The sequence below is a fragment of the Artemia franciscana genome, chromosome 3 (genome assembly GCF_032884065.1).
Source record: "Artemia franciscana chromosome 3, ASM3288406v1, whole genome shotgun sequence".
Classification (NCBI taxonomy): domain Eukaryota; kingdom Metazoa; phylum Arthropoda; class Branchiopoda; order Anostraca; family Artemiidae; genus Artemia; species Artemia franciscana.
Genome location: NC_088865.1, coordinates 16,925,684 through 16,942,515, shown reverse-complemented (window position 1 = coordinate 16,942,515; position 16,832 = coordinate 16,925,684). Strand labels below are relative to the sequence as shown.

General features: G+C 35.1%; 3 protein-coding genes across 4 annotated transcripts in view; all 3 read left to right on the top strand.

Annotated features, from left to right (window-relative positions):
* LOC136024952 (insulin-degrading enzyme-like) overlaps positions 1-16,832 on the top strand; it is a 234,273-nt gene that overhangs the window by 133,298 nt on the left and 84,143 nt on the right. The window lies entirely within an intron of this gene.
* On the top strand, positions 2,416-15,422 carry LOC136024951 (fibrous sheath CABYR-binding protein-like). Its single transcript, XM_065700545.1, has 5 exons — positions 2,416-2,479; positions 7,756-7,839; positions 11,217-11,301; positions 14,513-14,614; positions 15,027-15,422. Exons 4-5 carry the CDS (start codon positions 14,548-14,550, stop codon positions 15,293-15,295), a joined length of 336 nt encoding a protein of 111 aa, XP_065556617.1. The 5' UTR covers positions 2,416-2,479; positions 7,756-7,839; positions 11,217-11,301; positions 14,513-14,547; the 3' UTR covers positions 15,296-15,422.
* The window catches only part of LOC136024670 (tropomyosin-1, isoforms 33/34-like), a 5,947-nt gene continuing 4,546 nt past the window's right edge, over positions 15,432-16,832 (top strand). The window contains exon 1 of the mRNA XM_065700093.1: positions 15,432-15,452. Within this exon, the coding sequence (XP_065556165.1) occupies positions 15,432-15,452 (21 nt within the window). The remainder of the gene's footprint in view (positions 15,453-16,832) is intronic.

Below are 16,832 nucleotides of genomic sequence, written 5' to 3'. Positions count from 1 at the left end.
GGAGCGACCCGGTTCAATAGTAAACGAAACTATAAAAACGGAATTTTGATGCTAAAAGATACATTAAAAGAATCGAATTTTCATACTGATTTTAAATATATAAGTTTCATCAAATTTAGTCTTTGTCATCAAAAGTTACGAGCTTGAGAAAATTTACCTTATTTTGGAAAATAGGGGGAAACACCCCCTAGAAGTCATATAATCTTAACGAAAATCAAACCATCAGAGAACCCTATAGCAAAAATTTCAATCTCCTACCTAAAAAAATGTGGAATTTCGTATTTTTTTTGCCAGAAGACAGATCACGGGTGCGTGTTTATTCTAAAATAATTCGAAGTTTTTTCTCGCCAAATTCTTTTGTTATCAGAATCCCTATTGACATATTAGGGAAGTCTGGACAATAGTTTTCTTTGGCTCTGGCAATTTCATTTTTGTCGCTTTGTGTGGCAGTTTTGTCAAACAGAGGTTCGAAGCCTGAGGTCAGTCTGATTTGCTGATTTTATTCCAAAGAACATTGGGGTATATACTTAGGTACTAAGAAGTACCAAAAACATTTTGTGTTCTATATTAAATGTCATGTAGTTTTAACATTGAATTTAGGATGATTATAATTATTTTTAGATTAGATAATACTTTATTGACAAAGGGTTGTTACGAGTCCCTAAATCTGAACTGGTGTTCCAATCTGCAGATATAAAAAATGAAACATCAAGCACTAAATGGCTACTCTTCGGTGCTTGGGTCCTACCTTCTTGGGTTTGAAGTTGAGGCAGCATCTTCCTGACGTTGGTATCCAGGTATCCGAAAACAGATATGAAAATTACTTTTTTTGTATCCTGAAAAATCCTTAGAACTATAAAGAGAGCATGATAGTTCCTCTATGACTACAGGTATCCATGGGTCATCACTTGCTGGAATTGTGCAATTTTACCAAAAGTGGTGCAATTATGCCTCAGTGGCAACGCTGGTCCCGAGATCAGCAAGTTACTACCACGAGTTTAGATTAAAGGAGCACCCACTTGATCGTTGAGACCCGATTTTAGTGATAGCAGCGTGAAGCATAAGCATTAATTGAAATTTAAGGGGCTTGGGCCTGAAGGATGCCCCCCTTGCACAGGAAACATATCTACGAAAGAAATTATCCAAATATTTGACGAATTAAGTTGTTTTCTCAAGAAATAGCTTTGTTGGTGAAACTAAAACAAAACAAAAAAAAAGATTCCTCGCTATCAGAAATGATTTTAGGAAGATATTTTGACCAGCCTATCCTATTTATCACAGTAACTAATATTTCAAATTCAAATTACCGCAAAATAAGAGAATATCTACTTTCACGGTTGTTTCTTGGCAAGGCAGCACAGGGCTCACATTCTTAATTTTTTTCCCCACTCAGATCTGTCATTTTCGTCCATCTTGGTCTTAGATTTTCATTTCGTAGTTTGGACATGTCCTTTTAGATCCTATCCAAAATTGGAAATAAAATTGTTTCACCCCTTTTAAAATTCTAATAAAACATGCAACACTTTTAAAAGGCCCCAACCAGTATACTTTAATTATAGATTAACTTGCCAAAGAGCCCATCGGACAGCGTTCATAAGGAACAAACTGTTGCGTATACCCTTGTGTGGTGACCAAAGAATCGAAAGTTCTGTCTTCTCCTTGATACAATACTCTAAATTTATCCCCCCCCCAAAAAAAAATTTAACTGTTCCTGAAAGTTTCGAATAGGTCCTTTTGCCGTGGGACAAAAAAGGGTATAGCTACCAAAATGTGTATTAAATTCATGATATTTTACCTGTAATCTCTGTAATGAGATGTATTCCCTTATCTAATGCTTTTAGGCATAAAAAACATGCTCTTTTGATAGCATCCAAAAATTACTGACTATGATTGCAGAAATATTTCGGAGAAACTGTTACCCGTTGTATAGAATCACTTGATTGCTTCGGACCACTGATTGGCTAAGTCTAACGGACACTGGTCAATTTGACTGCGATATTGAGTTGAAACTTCCAGCACTTTTTGGGAGGAAGGGGTAGTGGTGGTGGTAGGGGAGTTATAATTCCATGTTTTGGGGCATAAAATTTTATTTTTTCGTAGTCCTCGCAAAGAGTTTACGCTTTGTTTTCCTTTTGTGACTGTCATCTGACATTTGTTTTGGGTAGTAATAGCACAAAGACGGCAAGTAGGCTAATAAACATTTTCGTACTTTGTTGTGAAATGACAAATAGTTGAAGATACTACAGAAGGACTTTGTCATCAATAAACACAAGTAAAAAAGCTTAGAATTTTTTTTATGAAGATATAGAATATCCAAATACAACCGACTAAAAAGGGCTTAATTACAGTTTGAGAGAGTGTTCAATCTGAGAACAGTGTTCAGGAATAGTAGAAACTCTTATATTTGTTTTAAAATGTTTTCTTTTCTATTTTTCAGAAAAAGCCCGAGTGGTCCAAGAAACCGGGCGATGAAAAGAAAGTAAGTGAAGGCGAATCAGGAGCCCCGGGATCCGAAGACGCCGTACCAGTTGAAGCGGCCGCCTAGTCCATTCAACATCATTCAATCCCTTTGCTCCCACCCCTACCCCCCTTTTTGTTTATTTATTCTTAGTTTTAGTGTGTCCACAACTGGAAGAGCCTGACTTTCACCTCGGACTTTCTTTATTTCTTACCTAGATGACCTAGATTAGAATAGAAAAAGGTATGTTTCAGCAAGTTTGAAATGCAATATATTAACGCTTTAAACACTTATTTTTAGACTTTTTGACACTTATTTATTTAAGACTTTATTCTTTTCATACTAATTTAAATATTTAAATTGCTAATTTTCACTTTATTTCCTGCTTTTAATGTTAGTATACCCCCTTTTCTAACCTTTCTTCCACCCTTCGTTTCGGTCCCGGAGGCTAATCTGCTAATAATTTTATTTATTTTATTCCTTTATAGCTTTTATTTACGATTCACATTTTTAATTTTATTTAGTGTTTTGTTTATAACATTCCTAACCAATTTCATCTGTAATTCTTGCAACAAGCTTATCTTGTCTTTACGGATTACAATTTGGCCTGAAGCAGGGACGTCTTGGAGACGGAGCAGTTAGAGATCGCTGCCCTCTCATATTTTTAATGAGACAAGAGCTATAGTAAAATTTTCACAAGAAACCGTGAATATTTCATGTAGTAGTGTACGCCATATCTCCCCTCAAATCATCGTGAAGTGGTGTCCCTAGCCTTATAGGCATTTTGTATTTTCGTAATACTTTTGATGTTTAATAGGTCAGAAATTTTAGTTGATATATTTTGGTTGCTCTAAATTGCAATGATATATTTGAGATCTTATCACCAAACTTCCTAAGCTACTATAGCCGTCCAGAAGCCAAATTGATTATGTCCGCAAAGTGACCATGAATTTTTTTTTTAATAAATATGTCGCTGGTTTATATTATCAAACATCTGGTAAAGATATTCTTCGGCTCATTTCTTTCTTTGTTGCTTTGGGTTTCAAAAAGCTATTTAAATAAAACGCTATATAATATAATGCAACACTTTAAATAAGTCAAAAAAGACTAAACAATAAAGAAATAAAACAAAGGACACAGTAAATTAACATCTACTACCAATAATTATTTTTTTTAAATAGCTTCTAAAAATTGTCGGACAGTTTTTCTTTTTCTTTTGAGTATAGAATACTGAGAATGAACAATTTGGTTTAACACAAAATTCTTTAAAATGTAAAACATCGGATTAATCAATTTATCTCCTGAACGAGTCAAATGAAGTTTTTTTTATCTCTTTGTTAGTGATGATAAGATGATGATAACAATTTACCTACTGTTGACTTTCAAAGGTATTTTGCTTGTAGGCATATTTTCAATGAACTAGTTTCATTCTATTTTATTATGGATAAAAACATTGTAATTGTAGACAAGGGGGGCGATAATGGTTTATCTTTATTTCAGAAAATTATTCGATTATTTCTGTTCTTTTAGAGCATGTGTCTAAAAAAAGTGACTTTGTGTTGTAACGCTTTTGTTTTGATGTTTTATAATAGATTAATTTAAAAAAAAGATTAAAAACAGTTTTTTGCTCATCGAAAAACAAACTTTCCTGAAAAACATGTATTGTTTTATAGATACATAAAGTTCATAAAAACATGAACTTTATGTTATAGATTGAATGCTTTCGTTGCTTTCAAGATTTTCTGCAGTATTTTTGGGCTTTAATTGCATAGCTTATTAAGAGGGCCTGGAGAAGGCGCACGCAGGAGGTATTCTTGCAAACCTCCAGTTAAGGGTTTTGGACCTTAATTATTACAATGATAGCGTTTTATGTTTCAAGATTTAAGTGGTGGCACCAAAAGACTTAAGAAGTGGCATCAAAAGTGCTGTTTTTCCTGCTACATCTCACTTACGGATGATAGAATTTTTAAAAATCATGTAGACATGAGCAAAAGTTTTCAAATGACCCATTAAACATCACTCTGAAAAGTTCTGGTAGTCCACTAGCCCCAACTTTCCCATTTGAAACATGGCACCAAAAGTGCCGTTTTTAGTGTTATTTTGTAACTTGCAGATGGTGTAATTTATAGGGAGGAAGTAGGTATGAGAAGTATTTTTTATATGAGCTATCAAAAATCTATCTAAGATGTTCTGGTAGCCCGCTCACCCTATCCCTCAAAAAATGGTATAAAAAGTGCTTTTTTTCGTGTCATATGGGACTTGAGATTGCAGAATTTATATAAACCACGTACATATGAGAAATAGCTTTTGAATGAGCTCTTCCGAATCTCTCTGTGATGGTCTAGTAAACCGCTAGGCCAGGGAAAAATAAGAAAAAAAAAGACTGTTTTAATATTTTTTAGCTTTTAGTTACTAGGGCTGTGGTTCACTCTTTAATACATTGCAGCTAATTCTTCAACGCTGACAAAAAGTTGCAAATTTTCCCCAGAAACTAGTAAACACAGTAAGTATATAAAATATACTAGTTGGTAGAATTTGTAAAAACTTATTCAATATAAGCAATAGCTTTCATTTGAGCCATTAAACATCCATCTACGATTGTGTGGCAGCATGCTAATGTTTCAGTAGCTTACTGATGATCAGACGATTTAGGAAACTTACTAAGGGGCCTTGGAGGGGGAATGTACGGGAGTGGATCTTGTAGATCTCCACTTAAGGGTTTTGGAGCATAACTTTTACAATAGCACTTGTTTTTTACTTCAGTAATTTTCCACTTAAGAAGCGGTACCATAGTGTTATTTTCAGTGCTTTATAGCATTTACTAATGGGGAAATTGATAAAAAAAAAAAAAAAAAAAAAAAAAAAAACACTAATGTATGAGCAATAGCTTTTAAATGAGACATATCTTTTAAGTTCTGCTAGCCCAATAGCTCCAGTTTTTCCAGTTTAGACACGGTACCAAAAGTGCTGTTTTTATATGAGAAATGGCTTTTGAATGAGTCTATAAGCATCTTTCTATGATGTTCTGGTAGCCCGCTAGGCCTGTTGAAAAAAAAGAAGAAAAACATAACAAACAAAACTAAGGAGACAGATCAGTGATACCGATGAAAAAAAAGGTGGTTTTCCTTGTTGTTCAAGGAGGGGGACTGTAATTCCTCTGTATAAGGTTTTCTGTATATGGAGATTACCTGTATAAGGTAAATCTCCAGTGAAGGGGTTCCAGTCTAAAGTAATCTCCAGTAAATGCTATATCGCATTTACGAATGGGAAAATTGATAAAAAAAAAACAAGAAAAAACACCAATGTATGAGCAATAGCTTTCAAATGAGTCATTACTCTTATAAATTCTACTTGCTCAATAGCTCCATCTTTTCCACTTTAGACACGCCACCATAATTGCCGTTTTATATGAGAAATGGCTTGTGAATGAGCCTATAAGCATCTTTCTATGATGCTCTGGTAGCCCGCTCGGCCTGTTGAAAAAAAAGAAAAAGAAAAAAACAACAAGAAAAAACAGGAGACTGATCAGTGATACCGATGAAAAAAAGGGATTTTCCTTGTTGTTCAAGGAGGGGGACTGTAATTTCCCTGTATAAGGTTTTCTGTATATGGATATTACCTGTATAGGGTAAACTCCAGTTAAGGGTTCTGAACCATAATTATTAAAATAGTACCTGTTTTTTACTTCAGAGCTTTTCCAATTAAGAAGTGGCGCTAAAAGTTTTGTTTTTACTGCTATATCGTACACACGAATGGTAAAATTGATAAAAATGCACTAATATGAGCAATAGTTTTCGAATGAAAGCTAACAAAAAAAATAAATAAAAAAGTGATTTTCCTTGTTGTTCAAGGATAGGGACTATAATTTCCTTGCATAAGGTTTTCCTCCATGCTGATTCCAATGATAAGCTTTTGATTTTGATCTGACGCCATTTTCGAGGGGCTTCAGGCCTTTTTTCGACATAACTGTATCGCAATAAGCTTTTACTTTTAAGACGAACCGAATAATAGTTATCATTCGTGAGTCAGTGTCACAGGAAATTTTTTCACTTGGCAGTTTTTTTTCAAAACGCGTTTTTTAACTTTTGGTTGCTCTTTACTTGGTTACAGCTGCCGCTACAACCATGACCATTTTACTTGTTACGCTCACATTTGCTTAAGTAAAAATAACTATTCAGTTAAAAGTCAGTTTGGGCTCAAACAAAGGTGTATCGAGGGGGATGTAACCGGTTTTAACCCCCTCCCACCGAATTTTTTATTCGACTATTGGAAAATTCCAAAATATATATTAACAAGTTTTGATACGTTTTATAAAGTTTTTGTAAGCTACATGCCCCTCCCCCAACCGAATAAATACCCTCCTTCCCTCAGCAAAATCCATGATACGCCCTCGGAAAGATCATATGTTGGTTAAGATACAGCATTAATGAAGCCAGACAAATTGTGAAAATCATGTCATTAAGGAATGTCGCCAAATAATAAAAGGAACCATTAAATCATGAATAATTTGGTGTTTTAAAATAACAAATATAATTTTAAGCTTTAACAATCTAATTTAAGGTGCCCAGCAAAATATAAGAAGTACTTCTTATATTTTGCTTCTTATATATCTGCTAAACCAGCAGGAGACGGGTTTGCTCCAGAAAAGGCCAAATGGTAAAAACAAGATAAACAAGTTTTTCAACTGGCTTTCCTGAAGAAAGCCAGTATGTGTTGTGTGCTTGTTTGTGTGTCTGTGTGCTTGTGTAAGTCAGAGTTATGATTATAATGAAGCCTAATTAAAGACAATACCATGAGTTTTACAGCAGAAAAGATAAAATTCGATATACATACAAAGCATCTGATGAGGTACTGAAAATTTACGTTCCTGCTTATATACTAAAATCTTGTAGCCACTGAAAAGCTTGGTGTTTTGGTGAATTCTCAATTTGGGTGTTGCTTTCAAGATGAAGCGTAAATCACTGAAGTCGATTTATAAAATACTGAAAATTTCAACTAACTTTTGGTTTTGATTGTATAGAACATTATTGAAAGTAATTTAGTCATTTTTTGAAGAAAAGCAGTCATATTATTGAATTCTAGGTATGAAAGATATACAAATATATTGAAATTAAAAATATTGCGCCCGAGTTTTAGAATACAGTGAATTGTGCTTCTTCTTAAACCTTAGCGTAAATTTCAAAGAGGTTCAAGAATTTGTGGAAAAGTCTATTGATTATGAAGGCAGTTTTTCAACTGAAATTGGGCTTTTCCTAATATTTCTTGGTGCTCATTTTCATAGTTTTATGATTTTCTAGGAAGGAGAAGGCGCGGAAGGTGGTGCAGAAGGTGCCATTGAAGGAGAAGCTACGTCAGAACCTGCAGCAGAAGATTCACCTGCTGTAAGTTATTCACTGAACCAATTGTAAATAGTTTTGTTGCATCAAATTTATGCCTAAATATTAACAGAAGAGGGATAAATATCATTTTTATACAGCTAGAATATAAGAATTCCAATGGGAGACAAAAAATATGTTTCTTCTCAAGATGGGAATGGTAATCCTTAGAGTTCGTGATTAAATTTGAACGAATATCATAGGAGTTGCATAGGCTCAATCAAATTTATGCCCGATATTGCCATGTGCAAAAGCCTAAATTGAAATTCTCAAAATGTTCAATTTTAATATAAATCTGATGATATTTGTATAAACGGAAAGTGTAATTACACTCTTCATCGAAAATTTAGACCATGGATTAATAGTAAAGAGTTTGAAATAGTTGCATAACATCCAAAAACCATTTCAGTCTAGTAATTCAGCAAAGTTAGCAGATTTTAGCAAATATAGCTTCTCCTAGTCTTAAAAACTACCCCTTTAGTGTCACACTTTTGTTTTCTTCAATTAGGTCCCGGTAAAGATAATGTTTAATTTTCTTTAACTACCAAGGGTAAAAAAGAATAAGGAGATACAACGTGTTATTTCCTACTACCTGCTTGAACTGTAACACTCAAAAATGAGGATATACAATATTTCCCATACTTGTCATCGGTAGCACAGCTTAGATACCAATACAGTTATGAAAACTCGACTTATTTTTGGGACACAGTGCGCGGTAGCGATGCTAGTGGCTGGAAACAGGAAACTGGCAGCACAGCTTAGATACCAATATTGGTATCTAAGCTGTGTGTGCAATAAAACAAAATTACGTTCCCGCCTATGGTGTGTACGATCTACGTGTCGGAGTGCGGGCTTGGAGGAGGCGCCAAGTTCAGAGCTCTGTACCAAAAGCATCACATGGGCAAGATAGGAGTTTTCATAACTGTATTGGTATCTAAGACGTGATAGGTAGATACCACAGTGCAAGTTACAGGATTCCCCTTCGTGCGTTTACGATGATTTTAGGGTTGGGTGGGAGTGTAAGGCTGGAGAAAATACCAAAAATAGGAGGACCAGAATGAGCATTAATTTGGGACCTTCACATAGGATATCTTTACTCCCCGTCAGAATGGCTTGTTTGAACTTATGTAGGAGAAAGGACTCTAAAGGAGCATGAGAACTTACCTTGACCCTATATCAATTTTAAAGCCCTTTTGGTATTTTCTAGATTTTTTTTTTCTCTTTGTGGTTTGGTGAGAGTGTAGTAAAAAGGCAGGACTGACAAACTTTAAGTGAGATCAGACAAATGATTTGACAAACTTTAGGAGGTGTTTTGTGGGGGAGGTATTTTTTGCAAAATTTATGAGAGAATAACAGCTTTGATAGTGATTTTGTCAACATGTGGATACCAGCTTAAACAAAAACTAATAACCCCTAATGAGTGTTGGTTTTTAGAAACTTCTATTTTTTGTGGAATCCAAGGGGAGGGGGGGGGGAATACCTCTTGACAAGATGTTTCCAGATCCGCAGTAAACCATCTTTTTAAATGGTATGGTGAAAAATATGCGATGAAAAAAAAGGAATGCGGAATAAATGCTGCCAAAAATTCAAACAAGTGTTTCAAAATATATGAATTATTAACATATTGCTAGATATAGTTAAAATATAAATTTACCCATTAAAAAAAAACATACAATTAAATGATTTATTATTATCACAATTAACACTCAAGGAGCATTTTCTGTCCTTAATCACAAAAGCTCTATTGGATTGATAGTTGGAATTTCGGTAGAGCCAAAACAGTTGTAAGATTTTTATATGAAGAATGTGGTCAGAATGACCTTACTCATTTTAGCATAGCCTAAGGTACTATTAAAATCAAGTTATCATGGCTAATGGGAGAAACATCTAGGACAAATAGCTGAGTGAGAGCCTTGACAGGAGTATGACCGCTGAGTGAGAGATCATGGCTAATCGGAGAAAAAGCCATAACAGAGATGGCATAAGCCTTTTTCAGGAATGTATAAAAATGATGTCACTTTCACATGTTGACAGATAGTCTATCATCCATCCATCCATCTTAGGGCAGAACTAAGGTTCTGTCCTAAGGATGATTGAGAAGCTTAAGGATGATTGAGATTTTTTTGGTTTACTCATGACGGAAAATGTCGACTGGACTTGTATGCGAAGGGGGGGGGGGAAATACCTTTGATTTAGTAAGACGTATTGCTCTGATGATCTAAAGGCAAGATGTAACCTAAGTTATAAACTATAAAATATTTATTGAAAATCCAATATACTTATCTGTTATTTATATTAATAATCGAAATAGAAAATTATTCACAAATCAATGTTTAATTTGTAGACTTCTTAAGTTGTATTTCTAGAAGTAATTTTGTTTAAAAATTAATTAAGCTAATCTATGCTAAAATGAAATGTAAAAAAAGATGTATCTAAGCCAACCGTGGTTATAGCAAAGCTACAACCTGATAAAAGTAAATAGTTAGAAATTACAGGTAAGTTTTCTTTCACTCCAAAAGGTAGATTATAGATTCGTGCGAATTTTCACCTATGTTATTCTTGCTACAAATATCTCAACCAAAGCCCACAATATAAGCTCCCCCTAAACTAAAATCATTCACCTATGGGTAATTGTCCAAAAATAAAGATACCACAAGACTTTTCCAGAATAGCTTATTGATCTATAAACTGGCCTTTAGGTTAGATAATATTTGCCTGCTTTGTCAAGAAAATTTGATTATAAATTTCAGAATATGTACTCATGTTGATGTCTTGTCAGTGAATCTTAAATCTGATGTTTCCAAGTGATGAAACATATTCATCATAAAAGTCTTGTGGCTGAACGGCTTTGACTCAATAATTACGCAGAAACCTGTAACTAGATCCTTTTTTACTCTCTTGAATAGAATTTTATGATCTAAAATACTTTTAGTTCCACTGGCTTGATATACCAGGCTTCTTCATAAAGAATGATTCACCTTCGATAGCCAACAGTCACCTTCCAAAAGCAGTTATTAATTAGAAGACTTTCTAGCTAATTTGGTTGGAGACTCTCAGGTCGTAATATATGGCGCCATTTTGATTCTGGAGTTGTTTGTGCTTTATGGTAGGATAAACCAGGGCTATAAGGGGGAGGATATAATTAGTGTTAGAATATTCATGAAGTTTGATACAATCCTAGGAATAGGTATTTCGGTTAGGCCTGCTAAAAATAAACATCAAGGAAAGAAGGTTGTTTCTCCTGACAATAATGATGTAAAATACAACATTCCCTGGTGCTTTTTGCTTCTTCAATTGCTACTTTCTCCCCTCCCTGTTGGTGTCAATGCTCATATTAAAGGCTCTCCTCAATTAAAATCCGAAATAAAGTTTTTTTTTTCTAGGCTGAATCAGGGGAAGGTGCTCCCGCTGAGACACCAGCAGGAGAAGAACAACCCCCAGCTGAAGGTGAAGCTGCACCAGTAGAAGGTAATTTATATATTTTTAACATTAAATACTAGGTTCATGTATTTTAAAAAATTTGGAAAATTTAGTAGGAACATATTATATTTATGACGAAAGATTATAAAATTGAACTATTACAAGAGCATTAAATTTTCTTTGACTCTAAAATTAAGGGAAACCATAGGCAGTGTTTTCAAAAAAGTTCAGCAAATCCAATAGTTTTTTAGAATCCATTCCACAGATTCTTGACATGGTGTGAATCAAAATAACATGCAAAAAAGTATGAGAAATAGGATCAAGAAACCTTAATCTCGGACAACAACTAATGTCTTGGCTTAGCTTCTCTCTATTCTTTATTTTCCTTCTTTAATAGACGATAATAACATATTTCAATCTTTACTTAAAACCAAAGGAGAAGGAAACAAGCAAAATACATATTTTAATTTATGACTTGAATCTGTTCTATATTAAATTTGGTTAAATTCATTAAATTTTCAACTAAAGTTAAATATGTATTCTAGTACCATTATTGAGCGGTTAAGGATTAGAGGTTTAGAGGTTTAGAATATTAAACATTTAGAACCTTTCCCTAAATAGTCCCTGAATCGTCGCAAGTCACAAGGAGCACACTGTGCCAGTGATTCTAAATTTTAAGATGGGAGAGGAAAAGGCTCCAAAGCCTCTCTTTGTGCCCTTCCGTCATACACATTAAAAATTCTTGAAGGACTTCAATTTCAGCAAGGTATAACATATCCAGTTTCTGTTAATGTGCATTTATTAAGCTCTGTCTTATATACTCTTAAGCTCTCACAACATAAGCTCATGAAGATCTCTGTCTTATTCACAACATAATTTTGACCCTTGGTTGTGGAATTGAATGAATCAGGTCTCTCCTAAAGAGAAATTTCCGGACCTTCTGCCATTCTGGCATAATTGGATATCTTGAAATATTTATCTACTGTCATACGGGGCTGAAGGTGCGCAGAGCTTTGAAGGGGAGCCGAGTTACCATCCGTTAGATTATGGTCCTTAATGGGGTATTAGAAATTTTAATTTGCAATTGGTTGATCTCTATCCCTAGTTTCCCTGGCCATCTGCTCAGCGGGACCAGGCTGGGAATAATATGCACGGGAGACACAGAGTTTTATGCTGAGTCAACGTGAATGCACTGTCTATGGTTTTTGTCCGTTTTTTTTCTGAATCCAAGGTATCGTCGATACTTACTTTTCTTATCAAAGATATTTGTTTTAACTTCATTGTTTGTTGTAACTTGTTCATTGTAACTTCATTGTTTTAACATGTTTTAATCAAATAGTTCGTGGTAACGAACTGTAGTAAGGAGCGACCCGGCTCAATAGTAAACGAAGCTCTAAAAAACAGAATTTTGATACTAAAAGACACATCAAAAGAATCGGATTTTTCCTTGGAGGAATATGTCATGGCGGAAGAGAAATTCAATGAAGGAGGCGCAGGATTTTCTAGCATTATTATAAAAAAAACAATGAAAAAATAAATGTGACAAAGTTTTTTTTTCAACTGAAAGTAGGAGCAGCATTAAACTTAAAACGAACAGAGATTATTACGCATACCAGGGGTTTATCTCCTCCTAAATACCTCGCTCTTTACGCTAAAGTATTTTTGATAATTTCGACTATTTATTTTACGGCCTTTCTGATTCAGGGGTCATTCTTAAAGAGTTGGGCCAAATTTAAGCTTTAGTGTAAAGAGTGAGGTATTAGCAAGGGGACAAACCCCCCTTATATACATAATAAAAATGTGAGAATATAAAAGTTTGTTACTTAAGTTAATTCTTAAGTTCCGTATATTTTTTACTAATAAAAACGTTCGTTAAAAATTAAAAGTTCTAGTTGCCTTTTCACGAAGCCAAAAAATTGGAGGGCAACTAGGCCTCCTCCCCCACCCCTTCTTTCTCGAAATCGTCTGATCAAAACTAAGAGAAAGCCATTTAGCCAAAAAAAGAATTAATATACAAATTTCATTTTAATGATTTATGTGCGGAGAGCCAAAATCAAACATGCATTAATTCAAAAACGTTTAGAAATTAAATAAAAAAACTAGTTTTTTTTAACTGAAAGTAAGGAGTGACATTAAAACTTAAAACTAACAGAAATGAATCCGTGTATGAAAGGGGATGTTCCCTTTACAACGCCCCGCTCTTTACCCTAAAGTTTTTAATGTTTAATAAAGTAGAGTTAAGAGAAAGAGTTAAACTTTAGCGTAAAGAGCGGGGCATTGAAAAGGGAACAGCCCCTTTCATGCACGGAGTAATTTCTGTTCATTTTAAGTTTAATGTCGCTCCTTACTTTCAGTTGAAAAAAACTAGTGTTTTTTTATTATTTAATCATGGTAAGGAAACACAGGGCCTCAAGCTCCCTCTCATAACATTTCAAGATTACTTGATTTCCTGGATTTTCCCCATTTGTCTTTGCTTATTTCTTGTTAATAATTAACTTTTTCTTGTTTTGCTTTTTCCCAAGCGGTCCCTGCTTCAAAATTTGAGCCACTCTAAATATGTCCCTCCTCCCGTCCCTCCATTCAATACTTACAATCTGGTCTTTTTGTTCGCTCTTCGTTTTAAGCTGATTTTTACGCACATCTGTCCGCTGGTTTCATCTTTATTAAGAGGGATACTATACGCAGTTTCTAAGGAAACTGGTCTCATATATTTTTATCGACATACTGTAAAATCTCTAAGATGGGAAAAGAAAACAATATAACAAGTATCTTATTTAGGGTGGAAGCTTTTCCCTTTCCCCTCTGTGTAGAGATAAGACCTGTGCTATTTTATACCAGTTCCCAGTAGTTTGAATAAGGCTTAGAGGTAATAAGCTAGGCAAAGCTTCTTTAACAGACAATCTAAATGCCTAGGGACATTAATTCTTAATCGTGAGAGACTCAGTGAAGTATTTTGATAGAATTTTCCTTTCACGTCATTTTGGCCATTTAGAGTCGAATTTTGATAAAAAAAAAACGCACTTCGAAAAAAACGCAGAAGTAACAAAATCATATAGAGAATTATTGGAAAAATGCAAAATTTTGAGACAACAGTTGCGATGGGGGGGGGGGGGGCGTGTATATTTACCCGGGTCACAGCATACAACTTTGCAAATCAGAAAACAATTTTTAAGAAAGTAGCTTTATTAATGTAAAAGTGGACTAGGTGAATGAATTTTAACTTTAATCTACCTGTATTCTTAACTAATATTTCAACTAGGTCTAGCCCCACCACCCCCAGCTGAAGGCGAGACAATGCCAGCTACCATAGAGCAGCCGGCTGCTCCTGATCAGTCAGCTTCAGACCAACCTGCTACTGAAGGTAATTTGATTATGTGCGACAAATAGTAAGGATGAAATTAAGTGTCGTCATAGATACTGTTTGTACTCTTTGTCTGTCAGTCTAGATTTTGATCAACCTTTTGTAATCTCGTTTTCTAGCCAGTAGCTCATGCATCAATTTTTTTTTTTGCAATTGAAAGCACTCAAACGTCAAATAAGTCTGAGGCAAGAAACTGAACAGAATGGTCAATACTTACAGAGGCTGCCATTTTTAGACAATAGATGCCAGTGCCTAAAATGTTGATCTTGAAACGCATGATATGTGGCGTACTGTCATTTTTATTTCCATTTTGTGCAATTGCTTATATTCTGTCAAAGCTTAGGATTTGCTCTTTACTTTTCTTTTTATTTTATTACTAACTAAGCTAAGTAAATAAAATCAATTTTTAAAGGTTTATCCACTGAAGCTGCACCAGCAGATGGAGAGCCAGCACCTACTCCTGAATCAACTCCTGCTGAGGCAGGTGAAGTACCAGCAGCTGATGCCCCTCCTGCCGAAGCATCACCTGCAGAAACACTGCCTGCAGAAACAGTACCTGCAGAAGCCGTACCTCCAGAAGCAACACCTGCAGAGGCAACCCCCGTCGAAGCAACACCTGTCGAACAAAACCCTGCAGAAACTGCGCCTGAAGCTGCCGTGGAAGCCCCGGCTGAAAGTTAAGTGGTTACTGCTGGTTGTGGATGTTATCTGGCGCTTTAGGTTTCATGTTTTTTTTTTTGTATGTGTTATAATTTTTGTGAATGGAGTAAGCGATATCTAAGAAATAATAAATGTTAAAGGATTTGTATCCGATTTTATGTATATCTTAGGATTCTATGTAATATAATTAATCAAAACCTGTCACTGTATAACTCTTGTCAATATTTTTCTTTCTGATAATTTGGGCTAAAGATCCAAATTATTAGCTTCTGAACAGCTGAAGAGACGAACAAATGAACTATATTTTCCCCTATATTGACATTGCCGATTCATGTTAGATAGCTTCTATACATAAATTCTTGGGCCGTGGTTTGTATTCTAATAGGTTGCAGCTGCTGCTGCAACCATGATTAAAATTAAACTATTACATACAGATTAAATCGTAAACATAATTTATTGGATTCTTGTATAAGGTACTTCTTAAAAGACAAACACACACATATATATATACTAGCTGTTGGGGTGGCGCTTCGCGCCACCCCAACACCTAGTTGGTGGGGGTGCTTCGCCCCCCCGAGCTCCCGGCGCGCGTAAGTCGTTACACGCCATATTAGTTACGCGCCATTGTAGTTGTGTCCCTGTGTACCACCTATGAATATAGATAGATTTATATATGTGTTTTGAACTACGTAAAACTTGCGAATATACAACATTCTTGGCTTGCCCATTGTCTGTGCATATACAAAGCCTTATGTACTTATAATGACGTCATATGCAAACGCTCTTTTTACAAACAAAAAAAACATGCATACACACAACTCGTTTTTATATAGATAGATAGATAGATAGATACAATACAAATTAACTGCGTAAAACTAGGTGTTGGGGTGGCGCTTCGCGCCACCCCAACACCTAGTTGGTGGTGGTGCTTCGCCCCCCCGAGCCCCCGGCGCGCGTAAGTCGTTACGCGCCATATTAGTTACGCGCCATTGTAGTTGTGTCCCTGTGTACCACCTATGAATATAGATAGATTTATATATGTGTTTTGAACTATGTAAAACTTGCGAATATACAACATTCTTGGCTTGCCCATTGTCTGTGCATATACAAAGCCTTATGTACTTATAATGACGTCATATGCAAACGCTCTTTTTACAAACAAAAAAAAACATGCATACACAAAACTCGTTTTTATATAGATAGATAGATAGATAGATACAATACAAATTAACTGCGTAAAACTTGCGAATATACAACATTCTTCGCTGTCCAATTGTCGCTGCATATAAATAGATTGTCAGGTTACCCGACCCTCGAACATGCAACGTACAATTGTCCATGGGAATGCAAATGCTAATCGAATTGGGAATTGCAATCTTTTAAATTGAAAAGGCAGATCCGTTAGAATAATGGGAATGCGAGGAATAAGAACAGCCTCACCCTCAAAAGGCCCTGTCAAGATTGTGGCCTTTATTACATTTTCCATTGTTTTTTTTTACGGCAAGTCGCGTGCCATTGCAAAGCTTTGGTGGGTTTATGTTACGTAACAATATTATTG

Excerpts from the sequence above, each read along its gene's own strand:
- LOC136024951 (XM_065700545.1), top strand. The coding sequence starts at position 14,548 with ATGCCAGCTACCATAGAGCAGCCGGCTGCTCCTGATCAGTCAGCTTCA. Across the intron at positions 14,615-15,026 it reads AGACCAACCTGCTACTGAAG|GTTTATCCACTGAAGCTGCA; the intron begins GTAATTTGATTA and ends CAATTTTTAAAG.